Below are 26,658 nucleotides of genomic sequence, written 5' to 3'. Positions count from 1 at the left end.
ATGTCACTAAAACTTTGTTTCAGCCATGTCGGAAAGCAATTTGATGGAGTCAGAATGTAAATCATTTCTCATCTCGTTATTGCTATGCACGGAATCCGAAGAATCAGTAATCCACGAACCATCTATCCTGGTGCTCCCTTGGGTTTGACTAGAGTACAAACTCGTTGAGTGAAGAGAATGCTCTTCCTTGGATATTCTCTCCAAAGCTTTGAACCTTAGTTGTGTAAAGTATATGATGAATATGTAAATTGTATTGATAAATAATAGGGTTATATATTAGGCATATATATACTAGAATTACAAGAACTAACTGCTCCTAAGAATGAGATAACAGAAGCTACAATCTAGGGAAGAATAAGACTAATAACAATATTGACTTGACTAACAATATACAAAGAAATAGGAGCTAGTCTAGGGATTACGTATGACTTGGTGTAGCAATATCTTGAGCATTAGTTTGATTATCCTTAACACGCTCCCGCAAGATGGACGGTCGAAGAGTAAGGCCAATCTTGGATGCAAGCAATAGAAAACCCGACCGTGACAATGGCTTAGTAAGAGTGTCAGCGATTTGATCGTCATCATTGATGTGTTGGACTCGAATAGTGCCCAATTGTACCTGTTCCCGAACAAAATGAAAGGCTAACGCAAGATGCTTCATACGGGAATGGAAAATAGGATTGGCGTAATAGCTTGTAGCACCTAGGTTGTCACAAAAAAATAACTGGAACTGACGATAAAGTAAGCCGCAGTTCACTAAACAATGATTTCAACTATAGAAGCTCAGATGTAGTGTCAGTGACAGCTCTAAATTCCGCCTCAGTAGAGGACCTGGATAGTGCACGTTGTTTGTTGTTAGACCAGGAAATGAGATTTTGACCAAGAAAGACCACATAACCGGTGGTCGAGACATAGTCATGTTGGTCACCACCTAAATCAGCGTCACAAAAGGCATGTAGATTAAATGGAGTATGTTTTAGTAAATGAATGCCGTGATGAATTGTGCCTTTGAGGAAACGAAGTAGTCTCTTTAGAGCAGACCAATGCATAGATGTCGGATGTGTAAGAAATTGAGCAAGTCTATTAACTGGAAACGCAATATCAGGTCTAGTAAGCGATAAATATTGGAGACTCCCAACAATGGCACGATATTTAGTCTCGTCCACAACCGGCTCATTATCTTCTCTTTGGAGGGGCGGATAGGAGAGCATAGGAGTGGTAGAGGGACTACAGTCGAGCATGTCATAGCGGATAAGTAAGTCGGAAATATATTTGGACTGATTGAGGTGCAAACCTGTAGAAGTCGGAGTGACCTCCATACCAAGAAAATACGATAAGCAGCCGACGTCTTTGAGTGAAAATCGGGAGGATATAGCTGCAATAAACGAATTAACCACAAGTGGAGAAGAACTTGTGACAACTATATCGTCAACATAAACAAGAGCGTATAAGCGAACATTAGAGCGGTCAAAAATAAATAAAGAGGGATCGGATAATGAGCTTCGAAACCCATAAGAAATGAAATAATTTTTAAGTTCGGTGAACCAAGCACGAGGTGCTTGTTTAAGGCCGTAAATAGCTTTCCGTAGTTTACAAATATAATTAGGAAATTCAGAATTAGCGAAACCTGGAGGTTGTGCCATGTAAACGTCCTCGGTCAGCGTACCCTGTAAAAAGGCATTATTTACATCGATCTAACGAAGCAACCAACCATGCATAACAGCTAGGGATAGGAGGAGACGGATGGTAGTTGGTTTAATTACAGGGCTAAATGTCTCGGAGTAGTCAAGGTCGGGCCTTTGATGAAACCTTTAGCGACGAGACGAGCCTTGTGTTGCTTATGGCTGCCATCAGGGTTATACTTAATACGAAAGACCCATTTGCAGCCGATAATATTGGGAACGGAATCAGGGGGGACAAGTGACCATGTTTCATTGCGAGAGAGAGCATCAAACTCGGACTGCATCGCAGCATGCCACAAAGGATCAACGAGAGCTTGCTTTACAGTAGACGGTGTTATGTATTGGGTAGAAAGGGTCAATAGCTTGGCATACTTCGGATTGGGTTTTCGGATATTGTTCGAGAGTCGAGTAACAACCCGTGGTGGAGGAGGAGGAGGAGGGGGGTGGTGGTGATGGCGAGGTAGAAGAAGGTGTCGAATTGGAAGGGGAGGCAGGGGAAGGTGAAACAGGGGTGGTGTCGGGTCGAGGAGTGGACGAGGTGGTTGTTGGGCTGGCAGAACGAGGGGTGGTGGTGGCGGCTGGAATAGGGGAGGGGGTCGGGGAGGAAGAAACAGGAATGGTAAAATTGCACCATTTAGTGGACGTGATGGAGGAGAGTTGAGTTTAAGAATATCAGAATAAGGGAATTGATCGTCAATAAATCGAACGTGACGGAAAGTGTAAATACGGGAAGTAAGTGGGTCAAGGCATAAATAAGCACTTTGTGTTGTAGAATAACCAATAAAGATATATTGGACGGAACGGGGTTGGAGCTTGTGTGTCGTATAAGGCCGTAGCCAAGGAAAGCACATGCAACCAAAGCTGTGAAGTTTTGTGATGTTCGGGTTTTGATTAAAAAGTTTTAAATACGGAGAGTCATTATTGAGAGACGGGGTGGGCATTCGATTAATAAGATAAACAGCTGTGGAAAAAGCATGAAGCCATAGAGTCGAAGGGAGTTGAGCATAAGTAAGTAAGGACATACCAGTTTCAACAATATGGCGGTGCCGTCGTTCAGCAAAACCATTATGTTCGGGTGTATGAGGTGGCGAGGTTAAGTGTGTGATGCCCGTAAGGTTTAGATGAGAAGTGAATTTTCGAAACTCACCACCATTATCACTATAAAATTGTTTAATTGGAGTATTAAAGAAATTTTCAACAATAGCTCGGAATTTAAGAAATGTTGATTTGGTGTCGGATTTACGTTTAATAGGGTAAAACCAAATATAGTGGGTAAAGTGATCAAAAAATATAAGATAATATTTAAATGAATCGTGAGACGGAATAGGGGAAGACCAGACATCCGAAAAAATTAAGTCGAGAGGAGCTTTGGACACGAGTGACGATGAGCCAAATGAGAGTTTATGACTTTTGTTTATTTGGCAGGCAATACATTGTTCAAAATGGGAAGTACGTAAATTAAATTTAGCCCTAAAAACTTGAAAAATTTTATTTGAATGATGGCCAAGACGGTGATTCCACGATGCTTGACCCGGAGCTACAACTAAGTTGGCTTGAGGCGGATTGGGCTGCCACACGTAGGAGCCATCAATAAGAGGACCTTGAAGAAGGACCGCTCCCGTCGGATTTGCCTTAATACAAAAAGAAGTGGGTGAGAAGACGGCATAAGCATTATTGTCAGTGCAAAATTGTGAGACGGATAATAATTTGCGAGAAATAGAAGGAACGACGAGAACATTAGTAAATTTAAGAGAGAAAGGAGAGGAAGGAAAAGTGAATGAACCGGAATGAGTAATAGGCAGAGCAGAACCATCGCCTATAACAAGATCATCGGGACCATCATAAGGTTGGTGTAGAGACAGAGTATTGAGGTCATCTGTGATATGGTGCGATGCACCACTATCAACAGTCCAGGAATGAGGAGGCTGGGCAGACGGGTGAGTGGCGGTGTGGGCTTGTGGGGCGGGTCCACGGCGCTGTCGGGTAGGAAAGACGATGTTGGGGTATTTGGCTTGCAAATCACGACAGTCAGATGCGACGTGACCTACCTCATCACAAAAATGACAACGACCTCGGTATGGTTTGGAGTACCCAGATTGAGGCGAATTGGGCTGAGTGGATTTGGGTGAAGTCGTGAAATTTCGATTTTGATTATTAGGGTATCGGTTTTGATAGAATGAACGATTGTTGTTGTTGTTGGATCGATAATTTGCGGCATAGGCAGAGGGAGTAAAGACGGTTGATTCGGAGGCAGAAGGGGTGTTTTTCAGACGAAGCTCTTGCTGGATTAATTTTTCGTGTAAGGCCTCAAAAGAAATGGAAGTATCTCGGGTACGCACCGCTTCGATAACGGAGCGATATTTGTCATAATTGAGACCATTGAGAATTTTGTTGGTTATATCGTCTACATCCATGTGATGGTTGAGTTGGGCTAAGTCGTCAGTACATGCCTTGATAGCAGTCATGTACTCGGTGATTGTCATGTTATCGGTATGTGATATATTCTCGAGGCGATCTTTGATTTGGAGGCGATGGCCTCGAGAGGAATTGGCAAAGGTGCGGTTAAGGGTGGACCAAGCATCTCGGGAAGTGGTGTCATTAACGATTAGGGCAGCAATCGGAGGAGACAAGGTGCCCGTAAGTGCACCGAGAATAAGTTGGTCTTGCCTATACCAAGTGGAATAGGCAGGATTGGCAACGGTCTTGGTGATGGTTTCGGGTGGGGTTGGGTCAACCGTGAGGGTTTTGGGAGGAGGGACAACAGTGCCATCAAGGTAGGTAAAAAGTTCAAGCCCTTCATGATAGCTCGAACTTGAAACCTCCATTGACGGAAGGTGATTGTGTCTTTGAGTTGAATGCAATTGTTGAAGGTAACAAGTGTTAGGGGACGGGTAGGTTCAGCGTTATTGGCTAGTTGAAGTTGAGTGTTCGACATGGTGGTTGGGTCGAGAGATCGATGTGCTGACGTGAGGACGGAGACACGGATTTGGTTTGATCGTGAGGATCGTTTTAGTGATCGTGAGGATCGTACTAGACTCGTGATACCATGTAAAGTATATGATGAATATGTAAATTGTATTGATAAACAATAGGGTTACATATGAGGCATATATCAATACTATATATTAAATCCAGAAATCAAGGGACTTCAATGTAATTAAAGAAAGTTATACAAATTAATTATACTATATAGTTTTAAATCACTAACACCGTGTGATGGACCCGATTAGGGGATTTCAATGCAAATATTATATAATTTGGGTTAAAATTAAATTATATAGAAGCTTGGTAATTTTCCTAAACATTTGTAAGAGACTGAAACATGGTTAATTTTCTTAAAATAAATTAATTAATTAAGATGGTCAATTTCCTTAAAATAAAATAATTAATTAAGATGGTTAATTTCAAAAAGACTAAAATAAAGAAGATGCTTGGTAGTTTTCCTAAATATTTATAGAAGACTAGAAGATGGTCAATTTCATTAAAATAAAATAATTAATTAGTATAAACATGCACACTTACGGTATTAATTATTATCATCATAAAATTATATATTAAATTTAAAATCTATGCAATTTTATTAAACTTTATAGTTTATTAGATGTATAGAAATGTTAATTATTTAACATACAAAAATATAATATAAGTAGGTTATAAATAATTCAAGTTAGATTCCATAATATATAATATTGCATAATTCTTTCGATTTGATTTAATGCATATATGTAATATATTAATTATAAATATATAATCCTCTTAAAATTGCATGCCTAAGTAGTAAAACTAATTTCGTCAATAAAGAGAAGAATTGTAGTAACATTGGATATAGTTATATGATAATAATCACTCATTTGAATAGTAAAAATAACAATATTATCAGCGAGATTAGTGAGAGTGGTAGAAACAACAACGGGAGTAGTGAACTAATCAATATTAATGCGGCAATAGTGAATGTAACAATAATTACGGCGGGAGTAGTGAAATTATCAATATTAATGCGGCAGTAGTGACACTAACAATAATTACGGCGGGAGTAGTGAAAGTAACAGTGATTACGGGCAAGTAGTGAAATGTTATTACTATTGTTTCATTAATAAAAGTAAAATATTAATAGCGCGAGTAGTGAATTTGTCTCAAAATTTATTTTATCGTAATTTTAGGATATGTTATAAAAAATATATTAATGATAAATTTATGAGTTATGCAACTTTTAAGTAATTTTATTTAATGAAAAAAAAATTTAATGGTAAGTAGAGGTAGCCCGGGCGAAGCCGGGCACCAATACTAGTATACTAGAATTACAAGAACTAACTACTCCTAAGAATGAGATAACAGAAGCTACAATCTAGGGAAGAATAAGACTAATAACAATATTGACTTGACTAACAATATACAAAGAAATAGGAGCTAGTCTAGGGATTACGTATGACTTGGTGTAGCAATATCTTGAGCATTAGTTTGATTATCCTTAACAAGTTGGTCGTTGGTCCCACTAAGCTTGACAGTCGAGGCTTGGACAGGAATTTTGCCATCAATCATGCATACAACCGAAGACACAGACGGCCTTAAAGATGGAGATGGGTTGGTACACAACAATGCTAGATTCAGCAGCCTCAGTGCCTCTTCTTCCGAGTAACTTTGGCCGAGAGTTGGATCGACAAGCTCCAGAAGGGTTCCATTCTCGTGTAAGACATAGGCCTTTACCAGATAGAGAACAAGATTACAAATTTGCGACACTTGCTTGAAGATAACATTATGGTAAGAATAACCACCAGTACGTTTGATGCTTCTCAATACCCTAACGCAATTGACACAATACTATTATGAAAACAAGACGCGGCATTGAACGTGGCAGCACGCTGAAGTGGATACAGAAAATATGGTTTTAGGGATGAAAATAGCAGGTTTGACTTTGGGATGAAAAAGCTACGGAGACCACTCTTAACAAGTCTCATTTTATAATTTTAAATTTCTAACAATCTAACTAGGCACAAAAAGTGTGTATTCCAAGTCGACGGAAGGGCAAACCTTTACAATGAACATGGCAGCAGTATGGCACGACGTTCACAATTGTTAGCGCAATTGCGATCAATGTCATCATTTAATAACATGGACATGAAGAGACATTATGGTATATATATAAGCAGAAGGCAATAAAAGCAGGAAAATACCCAGTCAAGAAGGTAGACAAACTCTTCCTTTGGCTTATAGCTAGTATTGCTCATCCCGCTCACAATCTCAAGAACGACAACTCCATAGCTGTAAACATCTGCCTTATCGGTTAGGTAACCCCTCATCGCATACTCGGGAGCCATGTATCCTCTGAAAAAGAAATCAATTTTAAAAGGTTATTGAGTTTAATAGAGGGGCAAATATATAACTACAGTTCCATTTTCAGCATAATACTTGAGTGAATAAATATGCTTGGCTGCTTGCGATATCTTGTGGGTAAAAAAGAAGCAACGATAAACTCACATTGTTCCCGCAATCCTAGTACTTATATGAGTATTTTCTTCTTCATCAAGCTTAGCCAGACCAAAGTCGGATATCTTAGCATTCAGGTCTTTATCGAGTAATACATTAGTCGCCTTAATGTCCCTGTGAACGATCTTCAGCCTCGACTCCTCATGAAGATAAGTTAACCCCCTTGCAATTCCTAAGCATATTTTCCTTCTTGTTCGCCAGTCCAGGGCCAACTTCTGGGAGGGGGGATTCGAACCTGGGACCTATTGTCCACAATACCTCCGTCTTAACCACTAGACTAAGACATCTTCGGTAATATATATGAATAAGATGGGGAGTAATATTCAAGGTAATTTTCTGTTAGGCGTAATTAGATACTCCGTATTCCATACTGTACAGCTGTACTTACCAAAAAGTGCACGAGCAAGCGGGTTGTTTTCCATGTATTCATATACAAGCAGCAATTCTTTCCCTTCAATGCAACATCCATATAATTTAACAAGATTTGGGTGTTGTAAGGCAGAAATCATGCCTATCTCATTCACAAATTCACGGTTTCCTTGCTTTGATTTCGAGGACAGTTGTTTGACAGCGATAACCTTGCCGTCTGCCACTACACCCTGAACCCACACAATAATGAAAAAAACGGTCATGATTGCAATGTCAACAGTTTTAGCTAAGCAAGGAACAAAGTGAATAAAAATGGATCAATAGTGTACCCTGTAAACAGGCCCAAAACCTCCTTCACCTATTTTATTGCGGAAACTGAAGTTCTCTGTCGCGGCTTTGATCCGCCTTAAGGAGAAGTAAGCCGTCCCTAGTCTGCGAAACTCTGCATTGCTTGAACTATTTCAGCACGCAAATTTGGAGTAAAGAATTTTTTTTTTGTTTGCAGATAACTAACCCAAACTATAGTTGTCATATGACAAGATATTTAGGTCTGATGCTCTGAGAAATGAAGTTAGCCAGTTAGCAGTGTTAAGTTAACTTGTATTTGAATGTAACTGAAAATCTTCAATGACGTTAGATTAGTACTACTTCAGCTCACTTTGCTCGTGGAGTCGCACTGCATAAGCATAATTGAGTGTGTCTTCTCCTATCTCAAGAGGGAGTGTTAAGAATTTTTTGGGCAGCTCAATAAATATTTTGATATATAAATTTTCCCAAATGTAATACTAACCTTCGTTTTCATCATTTCTTCCACCTACAAAACCAGTAACTCTGAGAATGGCCAGAATTAACACAAGAATGGCACAAAAAGCAAGCACAATCCCAGCAACGGCCACACCTGAGAGTCCTTTGCGAATGTTAAAGTCTGCAAAAAGACGGAAGGGAAATTCATAAACAACATAAGCAAGACAGCATGATAAGACTAAGTATTGATTTGACATGGAATGTTGACGAACTGGGTGTCACTGCGATCCCCGATATAAGAGGTCCATATGCGCCTCTGATAGGAACAGTAGTAGTTCCTTGTCCACTCCAGTATAAGGAGATCTCGAGTGTGCTTCCATTAACAAAGATATCGTTAAACGTCTTAATGATGGGCTTATGATGACCTCCAGCAGCGGCAGCAATATCAAAATTCTTCAGCACTACATTCCCCTGTAATTGTCGCAATAATTTAAGCGTATTGTTTTGAAATTCAATCAAACTTCAAACATATTACAATAACATTACCCCACTGTCTCAAAGGTCCAGGGCAAGGTAAGGGGGTTCAAAAGTACACAATCTTACCCTCATGCTTAAACAGTGAGATTGTTGTCCAACATAAAGAAAATTATAAAGGTTACTTCAATGTTTAAGAAGTTACCACACGTCTCGAACAGAAGTTCATGGAATACCTGAATTGACACGTCAAAGAAGTGTCTTCCAAGGCTACTAAAATACATTATTTCAGCAAAGTGCAGCCTCACTGTGTAACTGCCTCGTAACAAACAAAGGCCATAATACTTGAGTGAAAGAGGTGACAGACGAGCTGTTTGGTAAATACCAGTTACATTAGCATTAGATGTGTCCACTGCAAAGAAGTTGGCTGTGACAGTATTAACAAAAGATCCTGTACTACTGTAAGCCCATTGTTCTCCGGATGCATAGAAAGTAGAAGGGCCACCAGGACTTGCATCTGCTTCATACTTGTTCCGTTCGAAAGTCATATTGCTTCCGCCACAATTAATGAATAAAGAATAATCTGCCAAAAGTGTTTTAGGAGTGTGACAAAGGAGACAACATTGCAACGAAATACTCCCTCAGTCCCAATAGGTTTACAGTTTCTTTAGGACCACTTTTAAGAGACAACAGTCCAGGAAATGAGGAAAGGTTAATTCACATGACCTTACTTTGGCAAAAATGGACGGAAGGAGTACGCAAACTATAACATCAATTATGTTCTTACATTGGGGTTTTTTGGAGCAAGGGAGGTCCTTCATCATGTACCAATTTACTCTGCAGATAAATTTCATTTCAGAACAAGGGGAAAAAACAAAGACATTTCAAGCAATGATACATATGAAAATAGAACAACATACGATTTGCTCTTTTTAGGTGAATAGCTAGCAACCAAATTCCTGTCAGAAAAATTGAAATAATAGATCCATGAAGAGACACCATTGGATAAATCTTGGGAGAAAAAAGTACAAGAAAATAGTACTTGTTGGGTTCCTTAAATTGATGATAACATGCCCATTTGATTTGTGTTATCTTAGTTTACCTTTTCAGGATTAATGATTAAATCAAGCATGGATTAAGAAGTGTTGAAGTTGTTAATCTTCCCATTGTATTGAGTCTTAGTGTCATCTAATGTACAAGTGAGAAAGTAGAGTATCTTAGAGTAATAGAAACAGTCAAGACGATACTTTCATTAAAACAATATTTCTTGGATTGTTGCCACAATTCGTAACACTTGAAGCCTTTTTATCTTTCAAAAATCTTTCACATGTCTCTTATTTTTCAAAGATAAACTTCAGATTTTTATTAGGAGTTGGCCTTCAATAAAGAGTGGTTTGAATAATTATTAATTTCAAAATGTTTCCTCTTTATGCAAATTTGACCCTTTGGTCCTTTAGAAAACAAGAAATGATTTTTGCCATTTTTGTGTAAACTTGTCATCATGTGACTTGTCTTTTCTCTCTTTGTTTTCTGAATTTGCATGAGCTTTTAAGGATATCTTTCAAACACTCTTTCTCTTTTCTTGCCTTTGCAAAAGAACCTTCTTTGGTGAAAGTTTTGAGTGGTTGCTAAGGCTCTTCACATGTGTAGTCTTTGACCCTTCAAAACCCTAGCAACCTCCTCACCCATTCTCTCTATAAAAGGCGAGCCATCTCCCTCATAAAATCCCAAGACTTCTTTCTGAAATTATTTTCAAGTTTGCAAATTTGTTTTTCAAAGCTTTAAAAACCGTGTGTCCTTTGCAAATCTTCTAAGAGTCTTCAAGTTGTTACAGTCGTGGCTACTGTTACTTTAACATACTAAACTCTTTTGCTTAAGAATTGTTGATCTTGTAAAAGTTGTCCATCTCTATTCTTTGCTAAGAATATGTTAGTGGAAACTTGATCCTATAACATTCTAAGTGTGTTAGTAGAGTTTAGGACGGAGTAGTCTTCAACTCTTGGCAACCGGAGTAGGTTGCGAGTTGGCTTGTCATAAGAACGGAGTAGTTCTTGGACTAGCTTTACAACCGGAGTAGGTTGGTGTTTTTATTGTATGGGTCTTTTAGTTGTCGGAGTAGATCACTAAAAGAAATCAATAAAAAGTAGATTGGACGTAGGCACTTGAGTTTCTTGCCGAACCAATTCAAAAATCTCGTGTTCATTTACCTTACTTTATTTCCGCTGCTCTTTTATTTTTGTTTGTCTTGCTTTGCTTACATTTCGAAGTAACAGTTCATCATACTGTCACATTTGGTCTGCAGTCTGTATTCCATAAACTGAGACAAATAGATACAGTCCGAACGGTTGTTACTTTCATATTTCAGCAGGCACTCATTTTAGTACTCGTGTAATCTCGCAATATTACTCGAAGTATTCTCTCTTCTCTTGTGTTCTCTTAACTCACTTTAATTAATAAAGTTGTAGTTAAATTTTTTAAATAGTACCTAATTCACCCCCTCCCCCTCTTAGGTACTTGAATCCATAAACTCAACAGTACTGTAAAATTATTCTTACACATTTGCCTGCGGGCAATTGACTGGAGATGAACCATTAAAATTATTATACGATAGATCACTGCAACAGCCAAGAAAAAGTACTGTAAAATTTGATTTGTTTAAAAACTTGCAGTTATTTCTGAACAGATATAAACTCACATATAATATTTGTCGTCCAATATCCAATCTGGCAATGGTCCAGAAAGTGAGTTGTTTGTAAGGAACCTATATCAGCAGCATCAAAATATCCTTATGATTGTCAGGAGTTATTAAGAGATTAGTAACTATAAAACAATGAGGTTTGTGAGAATGAATTTGTGTGTATTATTAACTGTGTCTATTACATATATATACTAAAGCTATAGAGTTAATTTAGGATAGGAGCCTTTTACAAAATAACTAATTGATACTAATTGAATGCTATTTCTATTTTTACAAATATTTGACAGCAAGAATAATGGGGTTGATTTGATTCTATTATTTTGAATTATGGGTTGGTGAGATATTGTTAATACGCCACCTCAAGTTGGACGTTCGGGTGATAAGTCCAAGCTTGTGTCGTAACTCTTGAAATTGTAGTTTGTGCAGTGGCTTAGTGAGGATATCTGCGATCTGGTCTTTGCTGGCAACATGGGCAATGCGGATGCTGTGTCGTTGAAGCTGATCTTTGACGAAATGAAAGGAGATGGCCATGTGCTTCATTCGGGAGTGGAAGATCGGATTTTTGGCATAGAGTGTGGCGGAGATGTTGTCACGAGAAGATTGCGGTGGTTGGGTGACGAGATATGCGGAGTTCGAGAGAGAGATTGCGCGACCAGAGAGTTTCTGTTGTGACAGAGGCAACTGCACGAAATTCTGCTTCGGTGGTGGAGAGAGCAACACCAGTTTGCTTTTTTGAGGACCAGGAGATGGGATTGCGTCCTAGATAGATGATGTAGCCGGTTGTTGAGAAGTATGTATCTTTATCACCTCCGTAGTCTGCATCACAGAAGGCATGAAGACACAGAGGAGTGACTTTGTATAGTTGTAGACCTTGATGCTGGGTGCCTTGGAGGTACCTGAGGAGACGTTTTAGAGCCGTCCAATGGTTAGCAGTTGGGTGATGAAGGAATTGAGCAAGACGGTTTACAGTAAAGGCAATATCAGGGCGAGTGAGAGACAGATATTGCAAGCTTCCAACGATGGCACGATACATTGATTGTTCATGGATGGGCATTCTGTCTTCTCGGAGGAGTGGGGGTGATGTGGCCATTGGTGTAGTGACGGATTTAGCGTCGGCCATGTTGTATTTAACTAGAAGGTCATGTATATATTTGGATTGACTGAGGTGTAGTCCGAGATTATTCGGAGTAACTTCAATACCAAGAAAATAGGATAGTGGTCCAAGGTCTTTTAGTGAAAATCGGTTAGATAGGTTTGTAATAAAAGTTTGTAATTGAGTTAAATTGGGTCCTGTAATGATAATGTCATCGACATAAATGAGCATATATATGAGGTTGGTCTTGGTTTGTAATATAAATAAAGATGGGTCGGAAATGGATTGACAGAAACCGAGAGTGGTAACATAGGATTTGAGCTCAGTGTACCAAGCTCGCGGAGCTTGTTTTAGGCCATAAATAGCTTTGTGTAATTTACAAACAAAATTTGGTTTAGTTTGATCGACGAAACCAGGTGGTTGAGTCATGAAAACAGTGTCGGTGAGAGTACCTTGTAAGAACGCATTGTTTACATCAAGTTGGCGAATGGGCCAGGCTTTTGTTACAGCTAGTGATAGTATGAGACGGACGGTGGTTGGCTTAATAACAGGATTGAAAGTCTCAGTGTAGTCTATGCCTGGTTGCTGTGTGAAACCTTTAGCAACTAGACGGGCTTTATGCTGTTTGAGTGTACCATCAGAATTGAATTTGTTTCGATACACCCATTTACAACCGACAATGTTGTGTGCGGACGAGCGTGGAACTAGTGTCCATGTTTGGTTACGTTCTAGAGCGTTAAATTCTTCCTGCATGGCGTGGCGCCAATGAGGGAGAACAAGTGCTTGTTTGACGGTGTTAGGAAGACTTGTGATTAAGGTTGATATATTAGCGGTTTTGGTGTATTTAGGATTTGGTTTGCGTATATTATGGTCAAGTCTGGTTTTTACTGTTCGCGGCAGGGGTATAGGTTTCGCGCGTTTGGAGACGGGGCGTGAAGCGGGAGTAGGAGTGTCGACAATGTGCCAACGTGGTTGGTTGTGGCGGATGTATTAGGTGGTGGGTTAGTGTGTTGAGTCGATGGGGCGATGGACGTTGGGGGTGGGCTGGTTAGCGATTTGAGAAGAAGGACGACGAGAGTAGACGATGCTTATGGGGTGTTTGGATGTGCGGGGCTGATCAGAAGGAGGGGAAGCTGATGGTGATTGATTAGTGGCCAGTAGCGGGATAATTGGTATAGAGAGCGTGGTCCATTCATCAAGTGAAGGAGAAGGCAATGGTTCAGACGATGTTTGGGCGAAGGGGTAGATGTCATCATAAAATTTAACATGTCGTGAGGTGTATATACGATGAGTTTTCGGGTCAAGACAATGAAAAGCACTTTGCGTGTTTGAATATCCAACAAAAACACATGGAATAGAACGGTTTTCTAATTTGTGTTTTGTGTAAGGTCGAAGCCAAGGGTAACATAGGCAACCGAAGTTATGAAGAGCGGTGTAGTCAGGTTTTTTGTTATGAAGTACAGAGTAAGGAGATTGTCCGTTGAGAGAACGAGTAGGTAAACGGTTGATTAGGTAGGTGGCAGTACTGAAAGCAAAAGTCCAATATTTGGTTGGGAGGTGCGCATGATTAAGAAGGGCTAGGCCCGTCTCAACTATGTGACGGTGTCTGCGCTCAGCATATCCATTATGTTCGGGGGTATGCGGAGGAGATGTTGAATGAGAAATGCCATTGTTAAGTAATGTTGTGTTTAATTTTATATATTCGCCTCCGTTATCGGAGAAGAAATGTTTGATTGGTCGGTCAAGATATTTTTCTACAAGTGCCTTAAATTGTAAAAATAAGGTAGTTGTGTCGGATTTATGTTTTAAGGGATACATCCATACGTATTTGCTAAAGTGATCGACAAAAACAATATAATATTTGTAATGGTCAAATGATGGTACGGGACTAGTCCAAAGGTCGGAGAAAATAAGGTCTAGTGCAGCATTGGTTTTAAACGTTGAATTAGAGAACGGTAATTTCTTGCTTTTAGCTAAGTTGCACGATTCGCAATGACAATAATCAGAAATAGTAAATGGTAAACTTTTATTAATTTCTTTCATTACATCATACGACGGATGACCTAAACGATGATGCCACGAAAGTGAGGGTGTGCCTTTAATTGAGCTGTAGACTTTTCGGTTGGAGGGACACCACTCGTATACGCCATCTTTAGCTTTGCCCCGGAGAAGTGTTGTTCCCGTTGCTATTGCCTTAATAATAAAAGAGTCATGTGAGAAAACAACAATTGCGTTATTATCACGACATAATTTAGATATAGAAATGATATTCCGGGAAATTCGGGGAACATGAAAGACATTATTAAAATTGAGTGATTGTAATTTAAAGTTACCTGTATTGGCAATTTGCAACGGAGAACCGTCCCCGATTATAAGATCATCCATACCATTGTAAGGGGAATGGAAAGCAAGGGTATCCAGGTCAAAGGCAACATGGTGGCTCGCACCACTATCCAGCAGAAAATTAGGGTTAGGGTTTGCGCCGGTAGTGTTGGTGGCGGCGTGCGCTTGAGGGACACCGGAGGTGGGTTGTTGCTGGCGGTTGAAGGATGGTGCAGGGAAGACAATATTGGGAAAAAGACGGCGAAATAGAGGACAATTGGCAATAACGTGCCCTATTTCGCGACACCACTGACAGCGACCCTTGAAGGGACGTGGGTTGGAAGCGAGTTGTTGGTGGTTGACGTACTGACTGTTGGTTGATTGATTTGCATAGCGAGATGGTCCGCGGTTTTGATAGTGGCCTCGATGGGCAGGGTTAGCCGAGGGGCTGAAGTGGGTTGATTGGGGTTGATTTTTAATCAGTAATTCGTGTTGTAACAGTTTTTCATGAAGGGCCTCGAAACTGATGGGTGTGTCCCGAGCCCGAACCGTATCAATAACTGGTTTATAAAGGTCGTAATCAAGACCTTTGAGAACTTTTGAGACGATGTCCTCGGGATCAATCAGCTTGCCCATAAGAGCAAGTTGATCAACACAGGCCTTGATTGAGTGTATGTAATCACTGATTGACTGGTCGGTAGTTTTAACGATCGAGTCGAGACGATCTTTAAGCTGTTGAATGTGGATTCGCGAAGGATTCGCGTAAGTGTGTGCGAGGATTTCCCACGCTTCTTTTGCCGTTTTTGCCCGGATTATGAGGGTTTGAAGGGCGGTGGTGAGCGTACCCATAAGGGCACCGAGAATAAGCCCGTCTTGCTTGAGCCAAGACATGTGGGCTGGGTTGGGAACCTCCTGGTTCGCCTCGTTGGTGATGGTTGCGGACGGAATCGGGGTTGTACCATCCAGAAAACCGAATAGACTTAAGCCAAAAAGAATGTTGGTAAGTTGGAATCGCCAGGAAGCATAGTTTAGCGGGTTAAGCTTGATGACGTTGTTAAGGTTGATGCCGGTGAGAGGTTGGTCGGCGTTATGAGGTTTGATAATGACGGTGTTGGTCAGTTCGTTTGTCATGGTGGAAGACGAGTTTGGTGTGTGGCTGCGTTTGAAGCTGCGTTGTTTAGGGCGGAGTAGGTTGGATCGAATGGATCTTGTTGATACCATATAAAACAATGAGGTTTGTGAGAATGAATTTGTGTGTATTATTAACTGTGTCTATTACATATATATACTAAAGCTATAGAGTTAATTTAGGATAGGAGCCTTTTACAAAATAACTAATTGATACTAATTGAATGCTATTTCTATTTTTACAAATATTTGACAGCAAGAATAATAGGGTTGATTTGATTCTATTATTTTGAATTATGGGTTGGTGAGATATTGTTAATAGTAACTAGTTAAGTCGGTTTGGCTATTTTATATGCATATTAAGTATTAACTTACATATACGCTAGATGTTTGAATCTACCCAATCTTTCGGGAATAGGACCGCTTAAACGATTGAAGCTCAAATCCCTGCAATATATAGATATAAAGCAGCAAGCATTTCTTATTTTAAATTCTGATTAACTCCAACAGAAGTTGGCAATAATCTAAAAGGCGACATAAGTATTACTTACAGAAGCTTCAACTCCACTAAGCTCTGTACATAATCAGGGATTCGTCCTGTTATTGAGCAGTTCCTTAATATTCTGAGCACATACTACAGTATGTCAACTGGACTGAAAACTAACCCTTTGTTTGGATTCACAATAAGGACTGAGGAGGGACGAGAAGGGGAGGAAAAGAGGATGGAGGAGAGGGAAAGGGCAGAGCGAATGGCGAATGCACCAATGCCATTTTTCTTCCAAATCATTCCTATGTTGTAGAGGTTTTTTATTTAACTTGTAGAACGGAAAATGGTACCCTCCATTTCCCTCTCCTCCAAAACCGTCCTATTCAGTTTGCTAACCAAACAAGGGAAATGTACCAATATCATTAAAACATGGACTCGCAGATAATTTAAACTTCTCATGTCTGCCACATTTGGAAAAGATATGCTATTTGCATCGAGATCTGAAATTCTCCTGAGCATTATTTACAATAGATTCGTCAAGATTCAGGTCTTTCTAATATAAAGAAGAAAGTCAGATACAACAGATGAAAAAACAGGATATTTTTGCACTTACAAAGTTTGCAAGTTTCTCAGAGAAGAAAATGTAGATGGAATCGGACCCTCCATAGTATAAAACAAGAGGTTTGTGATGAATGTTTTCTTGATTAATTTCTGAAATATGGTACACTATTTATAATGAGATTGTAGACCTAAATTAGGAGAGGAGCCTATACAATTATACTAATTGATTGACAGGATTATCTATTGCTATATTTACAAAACTGATTGCTGAATTAGTGGGATGATGATTACACAATAATATCTTGCTATTTTTGAGAGTTTGGTGGTATATTGTGTGATATACTGTTAATACGCCCCCTCAAGTTGGACGATCTATGGATGAGGCCAAGCTTGTCTTGTAATGATTGATGTTGATGCTTGTGTAGGGGCTTTGTAAGGATGTCGGCTATTTGATCTTTGCTAGCAATATGAGAGAGACGGATGCGACCTTCCTAAAGTTGTTGCTTGACAAAGTGGAAGGAAATAGCCATGTGCTTCATTCTGGAGTGGAAGACGGGATTTTTAGCGTAGAGCGTTGCAGACATGTTGTCAAAGAAGATGGCAGGTGGTTTAATGACGGCGATGCGAAGCTCGGACAGGAGGTTACGAAGCCATAGTGTCTCGGTGGTGACCGAGGCTACAGCGCGGAACTCCGCTTCGGTGGTGGATAGGGCAATGCCGGTTTGTTTCTTGGAGGACCAAGAAATCGGGTTTCGGCCAAGATATACAATGTAGCCGGTGGTAGATAGGTAGTTATCTTTATCACCGCCATAGTCAGCGTCACAAAATGCATGAAGACATAGAGGGTTGTTTTTATGAAGCTGAATACCATGGAATTGAGTTCCTTGAAGATAGCGAAGGAGCCGTTTTAATGCTGTCCAGTGAGCTATAGTAGGATGGTGAAGAAATTGCGCAAGACGATTCACCGTGAAGGCAATGTCGGGTCTAGTGAGAGACAGGTATTGTAGACTCCCAACTATAGCGCGATAAGTGGATTGGTCATGAATAGAGTGGGCATCCTCGCGTAGGAGTGGAGGTGAGGTGGCCATTGGAGTGGTGTTGGGCTTGGCTTCCGCCATGTTGTGTTTGGTGAGAAGATCATGGATATACTTGGATTGACTTAAATGAAGACCAAGAGCATTGGGGGTTACTTCAATGCCAAGAAAGTAGGATAGGGGGCCTAGATCTTTTAGAGAAAATCGATTTGATAAATTAGTGATAAAGGTTTGTAAGTGAACTAAGTTTGGTCCTGTAATAATTATATCGTCTACATAAATAAGCATGTAAATGGAGGTTGTATTGTTTTGCATGATAAATAAGGAGGGGTCGGATATGGATTGAGTAAACCCAAGGGTGAATAAATACGACTTGAGTTCGGTATACCAAGCTCGAGGCGCCTGTTTCAGTCCATAAATTGCTTTTTGTAATTTGCAGACAAAATCTGGTTTGGTTTGGTCGACGAAACCTGGTGGTTGTGTCATAAACACATTATCGGTCAGAGTACCTTGTAGAAAAGCATTATTAATGTCAAGTTGACGAAGAGGCCAATTTTTGGCAACGGCGAGAGAGAGAATTAAACGGACGGTTGTGGGTTTGACTACAGGACTAAAGGTTTCCGTATAGTCAATTCCAGGTCGTTGAGTGAAGCCCTTAGCAACAAGGCGAGCTTTGTGTTGCTCTGATACCATATAAAACAAGAGGTTTGTGATGAATGTTTTCTTGATTAATTTCTGAAATATGGTACACTATTTATAATGAGATTGTAGACCTAAATTAGGAGAGGAGCCTATACAATTATACTAATTGATTGACAGGATTATCTATTGCTATATTTACAAAACTGATTGCTGAATTAGTGGGATGATGATTACACAATAATATCTTGCTATTTTTGAGAGTTTGGTGGTATATTGTGTGATATACTGTTAATACATAGAAGTGCCTTGGATATCCCTGTAAGGTGTAAAGTGTAAACAAAAGCAAAAAAATGAGACAAAGTCATGAGCAAAAGGCTCAAATGAGATCCAAACATACTATTACATGTGCACTCAAATTAAGAAAACTCACAGCTTCGTAAGGTTGGTCAAACTACCAATGAAACTTGGTATTTTACCAGATATCGTGTTTCCATTCAACTTTCTGTAAGTAGTACACAATAGTTAGATGCAGGAATGGGAGCGATCAAATTCCCATTGAAACAAGGGTGACTTACAGTTCTGTCAAGTTCTGTAAATTGACTAATGTATCAGGTAAAGTTCCGTTGAAGAAGTTTGCACCAAGAACCCTGCATTTAGGAATAAGCAATATTGATGTCAATTCTCAAGCTGCCAACCTACCATAAGAGGAACAATGTGTGTGAGTTAAACTCATGCTGAAATTTTAACTCACAAATTCTGCAAGTTTTTTAAATTCCCGAGACTCCTTGGAATAGGTCCTTCAAATCCGTTGTCTTGCAAGACTCTGAAAAATCCTACATAAAGATTAAAGACAATACTAGTGATGAAATTAAAAACTGTTAAGGCACTTACAATTGTTCAAGAGAGGTTATCCGCCCAATTTCATAAGGAATCGGACCAGTGTTCAGATTCCCCTGCAGCGTTCTGTAATGCATAGCAAAAACACATGTAAACTTGTACACAACCTTTCAAAACATATCTAAAAGCACGTATTATGAAGACAAGTGAGCAATATGCTTACAAGATGACAAGCGGTATCTTTGTCAAACTTTCAGGAATTCTTCCAGTAATATAGTTTACGGAGAGATCGCTGGGAACAAGGTGAACCTAACTTGTCAGTGTCACGCAGTTCTCATTGAGTGACGGTAAAAAGAGTACAGATAGTCCCAACTCACAAGCCCAGGCTAAGCGGCTAATAGAAAGCTCAATTACTTACATTTCTTGCAAATGACAAAGGTTTCCGAATTCTTCAGGCAAAACTCCTGTAAGATTAAGTCCTTTCAACTGACTGTAACCAGAACAAAAAAATCCAAACAAGGAAAACAGAATCAGTTTGCCAAAAGTTACCGATAAAACATTCATGAATGAGATATTTGGATGTGACATAGAACACTAGTCTGAGTTCCTTATACAAGGACATTAAAGAACAGCAGGCAAGAGGAGAATGGAAATATACATGTGTGTAACATGGCAAATAGTGCCTCCCTTAAAAGAACAGTCGCAGGTAACGTTGCTAAGACTTGCATCGCTGAATATTTTGTTAAAACTTCTACCTCCATCGCTGCAGGATGTTTGACTGACTCTCCAATGTGTATTTTTCAATTTGTTCGAAATAATTTTCAGGGAATTCACTGTCAAAACAAATGCAGGTACAGTACTCTACTCCATTAACGTAATTCACTACATATGTCTGTACCAAAATTTAAGGAGGCGGGAAATTATATTAAAAGATTGGAGTCACAGTGACATAGTTGGAAAAAAAATTATGTCAACAGCAAGCATTTTGTGGATTATTTCTTACCCATAATATACTTTATCGGCATGCATCACATTTGTTTCCCTCTACACATTTACTACCTTTCAACTTGGTGTGTCATTTTCATGTTGGTGGGATCCGTTTCACACAAAATTAGTCTAAAATCGTCTTATAAAAGACAACTGTTGTATTTCAATTTCACTTTTGCCCGTTCAAAAAAGTCCTACCTTGAACGGTTTATTTTCTCGCAATATCCCAGACATACATGGTAGTTTGCAAAACACGGACATTAGAACCGCCACACTACAGTTTCGGTAACAGTTATAGAACCGACTTATTAATGCATCATCTCATTCAAAATGTTCCCAGGAGAGTCATGCCTTATTTATTCATGAATTTAGCCAAGTAAATCAACTCATACTACGGAGTAATTGAAATAATTAATACTCCTTCGGTCTCCATCATTTGTTTATCCTCATATTTTAATCATAGCTAAACAAATACGTATTAACTGAGAAATGGAGTAGTCAAACACCAAAGTCATACAAAAAGATAAATTAGGATTGAATGAAGAAGTTCTATTAGGGCGAATTAGGAGTGGGCCAAAAATTCCAGCGGGGCGAAATCGAAATTTCAACTAAAAGCTTCAATAATTCCACTTTTCAGTTTTAATACCACCTGGCTACGGTGGCCCCCTGTTAGCCACCGCCCACCGCCTTGCAATTCTACAAAATTCAGTAATTTAATCTTTAAAAAAAATGGATTTCATAAAGGAAGACACAAATACTTACAAGTGAAGTAGACAATCAAGAATCAAGGAAACGCACTGTAATTGGAGTAAATTAATTTGCTAAAGGTGGTTCGTGCGGTGCCAAACTGCCAATGTGTGGAATTACGATGGCTCTTGGGTGGAATGGTAAATTTAAAGTGGGTTAAATATAGTGGACTAATTGTTAAATCAAAAATAAAATACCTTGGAATTATCAAAAAATTTAGGTGGTTTATTCAAATGGGGCTTTATTTAAACTCGTTTTAATCTAATCTATATCTATCTATCTATCTATCTATATTATTAAAGGAAGCTTTTTTCGAGCGATTACAGAGAGTCTAAATTTTACAAACTACTTTCGATCAATAGATAATATAAAAAAGTGTGTTTTTATATCAATGGAATTACACGATAAGAAGAGTTTTTAAGGAATTCAAACTTCTGTTTATCTTGGCCTATAAAAGAAAACTCCTACTAAAGTCAATCCCATCTAATTTCTTTGGTTTTTTTTTGCTTTTCTATTTTTTTCGTTGGATTGTTCTTTGTTTATTTGATTACTAGTTTTAAACCCGTGCAAAATTGCACGGGTATGTATTTGGGTCAGAATTAATGTTTTTTTTTATGTATATTTCTTTTTGCATTTCTATTGTATCTATCATTGTCACCTACCAATTTCGGTGTGCGCGGCTGATAGTTCAGATGCCGAGTTTTATATTCCAAGTATATATGCCGTTATTATTGTTTTTTGAAAAAAAAAAAAAAAAAAAAATTGTACCCTGTACTTTTAAAAAATTACGTTATGATTTCGTGGTACAATAATATTAACAAAAATACATGTAATTCATTTTTGTAATTCATTTCCGTTGTATGTTCGATCCCGTATATAACTGTAATTCCTTCCTGAAATTATGTAATTTTATTGTGTAATTTTGTTTTAAAAATTATGTAATTTAATCACATTTACTCGCATTTGTAATTAATTCTGCGTAAATGTTATGCATTTTCTTTACACGGAACGTATAAAATTTTATCATAATATTAATTCGAAGAAGTATTCCATAAGATGATTTTATATAATTTGTTGCGAGACGGAATTTATCGCATGTTTGAAAAGACGGATATCTTAATAATTAAATACGTTGCACACTCATGGGTCCCACCATAACCTAGATTTTCCAAAAAAAAAAAAAATTGCATTTATGACGTGGCGCGCTGTACAATGAGTATTGTCTTCTGAATTTATATAGATAAGATTTGATTGATGTGTATAATATATATTACGATTCGTTAATTGCTATGCTAATATCGTGTTTGTTTATTGGTTACCGCTCCGTATTACGCTATATTACAGTCGTTCTTATCTATTACTAACTGTGCAATGTAGTTTGAAATTTCAGGTACAATATTAAGTGAATGGGATGGCTTGGTTGTTTAATTCATGGAGGAATTTTCATGTTATGGGTACGCGGAAGAATTGTATGTCGTTTTTTATATCATAGTATAACGATAATCATGATTTATTTGTTTTATATAGATAATTATGAGAATTGTATATCGTTTTTCAGAGGTTGGTTAATAGTATATGATAGTCACGTATTGTGTCGGTCTAAGAGGGCGATTTTATCACCCTCGTGTCTTTTAATATGGGTCTTTTGGTACACTTTTCCTAACAATTGGCAATCGGTGATATGGTGGTAACTTGTGCATTTTTACTCGGTCGGGCACTCAATCCTTATGCATGGAACCCGAGTGGCAGTAAAGCACCTTTCAAAGGTCAAGGCAAAGCACAAAAGGATCACTTGTAACTCGGAAATCAATTGGGAGAAGTAAGAATGAAGACTAGAAGAAATGAAGGCTATTGTAGAGGTTTAGCTCGTGGGAAAAAGAAGAACAGTGCTTGCGCAGCCTGCGCATCCCTGCTTTACGGGTTTTTCTAATCTTCTTCGTGGGCTTGTTAAGTGGAAATCTTTCTAGGTTTTCGTGAAGGCATATAAATACCCGAGAGTTTGAAGACCTGGGATTACCACCTACCATCATTTCATCTCTTTTAATCTCATTTTTAGGGTTAATCTTGTAGTAATTAAGAAGGCTATTTTCCATTTCAAGTTGTAATCTTTCTTTGTTTTTGGGTTTTATGAAGACTATGGGAGGCTAATCTTTCCATTCTTGATGTAATTTAATCAAAGTATCCAACTTTGGTGATTGTAAGACTCTTAAACCTCTCTTAATTTATCTAATGTTCTTTTCTTGTGCTTTATTTCTTATGTTGAGTAGATGAATGTTTGGGTTGGCCATCCTTGCATGTTATTCACTTAATTAGTGCAAATCCTAATGAAATGGTTTAATTTAGTTGGGATTGTTGAAGCAAGTTTGTTGTTTGTTGATTTGGTTTAAAGGATTCATGCAACAAATAGAAAAGTTCATGTCTTTTACTCATTTGTATGGTTTAATCTTATGAGGAATTGATCCTAGCTTCATCTCTTGGTTAAACTCTTAATGCTCATGCTTAGTCTCCTTTCATGGTTTAATGAATTGTTGCTTAAGTTTGAAGGGTATTTGTAGATGGTTTAATTTACATGTATCAATATCTTGAGATGAAAGTATTGGGTAGAAAATTGTAAGAGAGGAATAAAAGAGTCAAGCATCATCATTGTTGGGTTACTAAGAGAGAATTACATCAAGTTTTCCCTTTATATTGAATCTTGCATACTAGTTGTTTGTGGAATTGTCTCAATAGGAAGATTTCCAATTTCTACTCTTATTTCCATGTTTGTTTCTCAAAACCAATCCCTTTCCATCTATGTCCCCTACTTGTTGACCTTTGTTAATATCCATTGTTTGTGATTATTGCTTTTGTTAAGTTAATTTTGTTATTAGGACCTTAATTAGTAGTAGAGATCCACTTAGTAGTCATTAGTTTACATTTCAAGCTTTAGTCTTATTTCCTTCTCTTGGGTTCGACCCTTTACTTCCGCTTTACTATTGTTTTTATTGAAAGTTAGTAGAGTCAAAGTTTAGGCTATAAATTGTTAATTTGGTAGTTAATTCTAGTATTTTAGCGACCTAGTTTTATCTATATCAAATTTTGGCGCCGTTGCCGGGGAGGGCAACATAGCTAAAGCTTGTTATTGAACTATTGGTCTTTAATTAGTATAGTTAGTCTTTGTAGAAAATTGATTGTTAAATTGCATGCTAGTAGTTTTTTCTCTTCTCTTTGCCTTGATAAATACGTGGAAGTTCTAATTGGTGTGGTTAGTGTGAAGGTTTATGTTTAGCTCTCCACCACACGGTGAATCAACCCCCGTGGAAGAAGACGCGTTTGGAGCATATTCTTGGCTTTTCACTAACCCTTGGTACCGAAGACCACCAAGAGAACATAGAGTAGAAGAACCACCTTTAGAAGTCCCCATTGAAGAAGAACCAATAGAAGTAGAACCAATTGAAGTGGAATACCCACAAATGGCGAATGATACTAGAACTATTAGGGAGCTCCGGGCAAGAAATTATGACACTCAACCTCTTTGCATAGCCTACCCACCCATGGGGGCTAATGCCAACTTTGAATTGAAGGGCTATTTCATTCACAACCTCCCAAAGTTTCATGGACATGCGGGGGATGACCCAAATCGCCATCTTTCCGAATTCCATATGATGTGTGAGGGTGCAATTCCAAATGGTGTCACGGAAGATCAATTTAAGTTGAGAGCTTTCCCATTCTCACTTCAAGATGCGGCAAAAGATTGGTTGTTTTACCTTCAACCGGGTACAATCCGTACTTGGAAGGACATGAAGGCGGCTTTTCTTGAGAAATACTACCCCGACTCAAGACATAACCATGCAAAGAAAGCCATCACTTCTCCGGAGCAAGATGCAAGTGAGAGCTTATATGAGTATTGGGAGAGATTCAAGAAGCTAGTTGCTCAATGTCCTTACCATGGCCTTAGTGGTGATGACCTTTTGGTCAACTTTTGTGATGGCCTTACCGTACAATACCAAATCATGGTTAATTCCGCTACGGGTGGTGGAGTTGACAACTATTCCGTGGCGGAGGCAAATGAGATCATAGAAAAGTTGGCCGCTAGCACAAGGAATTATGGAAGAAGCCGAGTATCAAAGAATATTAACTCCATTGAGACACCTTCTCCTTCCTCCCACAAGCTTGAGAAAACCGTGGATGATCTCACAAAAATGGTTGCTCAACTAGTGGGGAACAATCAAGGAGGAGCACAAGGATCTAATGTGGAGTGTAATTTTTGTCAAGGGCCACACCCAATGGAAACTTGTCCCATCATGGAAGAGCAAGGACTAACCAAGGAGAATGTGAGTGCCATGATGCACGGTCAATACAACTCTAGGAACCCCAATGGGGGAGGGTATTATAAGTATGATCCGAGTGGCAATACTTACAATATTGGGTCAAGGGACAATCCAAACCTTAGTTGGGGAGGAGATACTTCCAAGAGCTTCCAAAATGGTCAATTCAATCACTTGAAGAACTCCAACTCTCAAGGACAAAACCCCAATTACCAAAGAAACAACAATCATCAACAAGCCAAGGGAGGATCCTTCCAATTTGGAAACCAAGGGAATTTCCAAGGTAACCACAAGAACTTCCAACAAGGAGGGGGCTCTTCCTCCCAAGGAAATGAAGATTTGTCTACAAATGAGATGTTTAAGATGCTCATGAAAGGGCAAGCCGAAAATACCAAGAGATTTGACAAAATGGATGCGGACAAAATTTCAAGTGATGCTAGAGTGAAGAACCTTGAGATCCAACTTGGCCAACTTGCACAAGAAATGGCCAAGAACAATCAAAGGAACTCTAACTCAATTCCATCTACAACATTTCCACCAAAGGAAAATACAAGCTCCATGACTTTGAGAAAGGGGAGAACCTTAGAATCTCCCCCGAAGAAGAAGAGGAAGGCCAAGTCACATGAGAGGGTCATTGACATTGAAGAACAAATTGAAGAAGAGCTAGTGGTTGAGAAAGAGAAAGAGACACCCTCTAGAGCTAGTGGGGAAGAGGAGAAGACTCCCTTGAGGAATGACAAAGAAAAGAGTGAAAGCAACAAAGCCAAAGATCATGTTGAGGAGATCGAGAGAGAGTATGTTGTGGAGGTACCTTTTCCTAGTGCTCTCACACATTCTAAAAGTGTCGCAAGAGATGAGGATCTCTATGAAACTTTTAGGAAGTGTGAAGTAAATATCCCTTTGCTAAATCTTTTGAAAGGTGTGCCTAGGTATGCCAAGTTTCTCAAGGAACTTTGCACACCTAGGAGAAGCCCAAGGAAGGGAACCCAAAGAGTAAGGGTAAGTGAACATGTTTCCGCAATTTTTAAAAAATCACTTCCCAAAAAGTGTGGAGACCCGGGA

General features: G+C 38.9%; 1 protein-coding gene across 1 annotated transcript; it reads right to left on the bottom strand.

Moving 5' to 3' along the window:
• Positions 1-5,889: 5,889 nt before the first annotated feature.
• LOC141620294 (putative LRR receptor-like serine/threonine-protein kinase At1g53430) lies at positions 5,890-20,562 on the bottom strand. Its single transcript, XM_074437207.1, has 25 exons — positions 20,559-20,562; positions 20,214-20,388; positions 19,974-20,045; positions 19,779-19,847; positions 19,610-19,681; positions 19,470-19,541; positions 19,294-19,365; positions 19,149-19,220; positions 19,018-19,034; positions 17,095-17,149; positions 16,921-16,992; positions 16,546-16,617; positions 16,370-16,441; positions 11,449-11,514; positions 11,309-11,368; positions 9,674-9,712; positions 9,541-9,590; positions 8,990-9,336; positions 8,552-8,750; positions 8,326-8,460; positions 7,865-7,977; positions 7,555-7,765; positions 7,158-7,401; positions 6,854-7,004; positions 5,890-6,380 (listed from the first exon to the last, which is right to left on the bottom strand). Exons 1-25 carry the CDS (start codon positions 20,560-20,562, stop codon positions 6,102-6,104), a joined length of 2,790 nt encoding a protein of 929 aa, XP_074293308.1. The 3' UTR covers positions 5,890-6,101.
• Positions 20,563-26,658: the final 6,096 nt, after the last annotated feature.

The sequence above is a fragment of the Silene latifolia genome, chromosome X, assembly GCF_048544455.1.
Source record: "Silene latifolia isolate original U9 population chromosome X, ASM4854445v1, whole genome shotgun sequence".
NCBI lineage: Eukaryota > Viridiplantae > Streptophyta > Magnoliopsida > Caryophyllales > Caryophyllaceae > Silene > Silene latifolia.
This window is presented reverse-complemented; position numbering and strand designations above follow the sequence as displayed.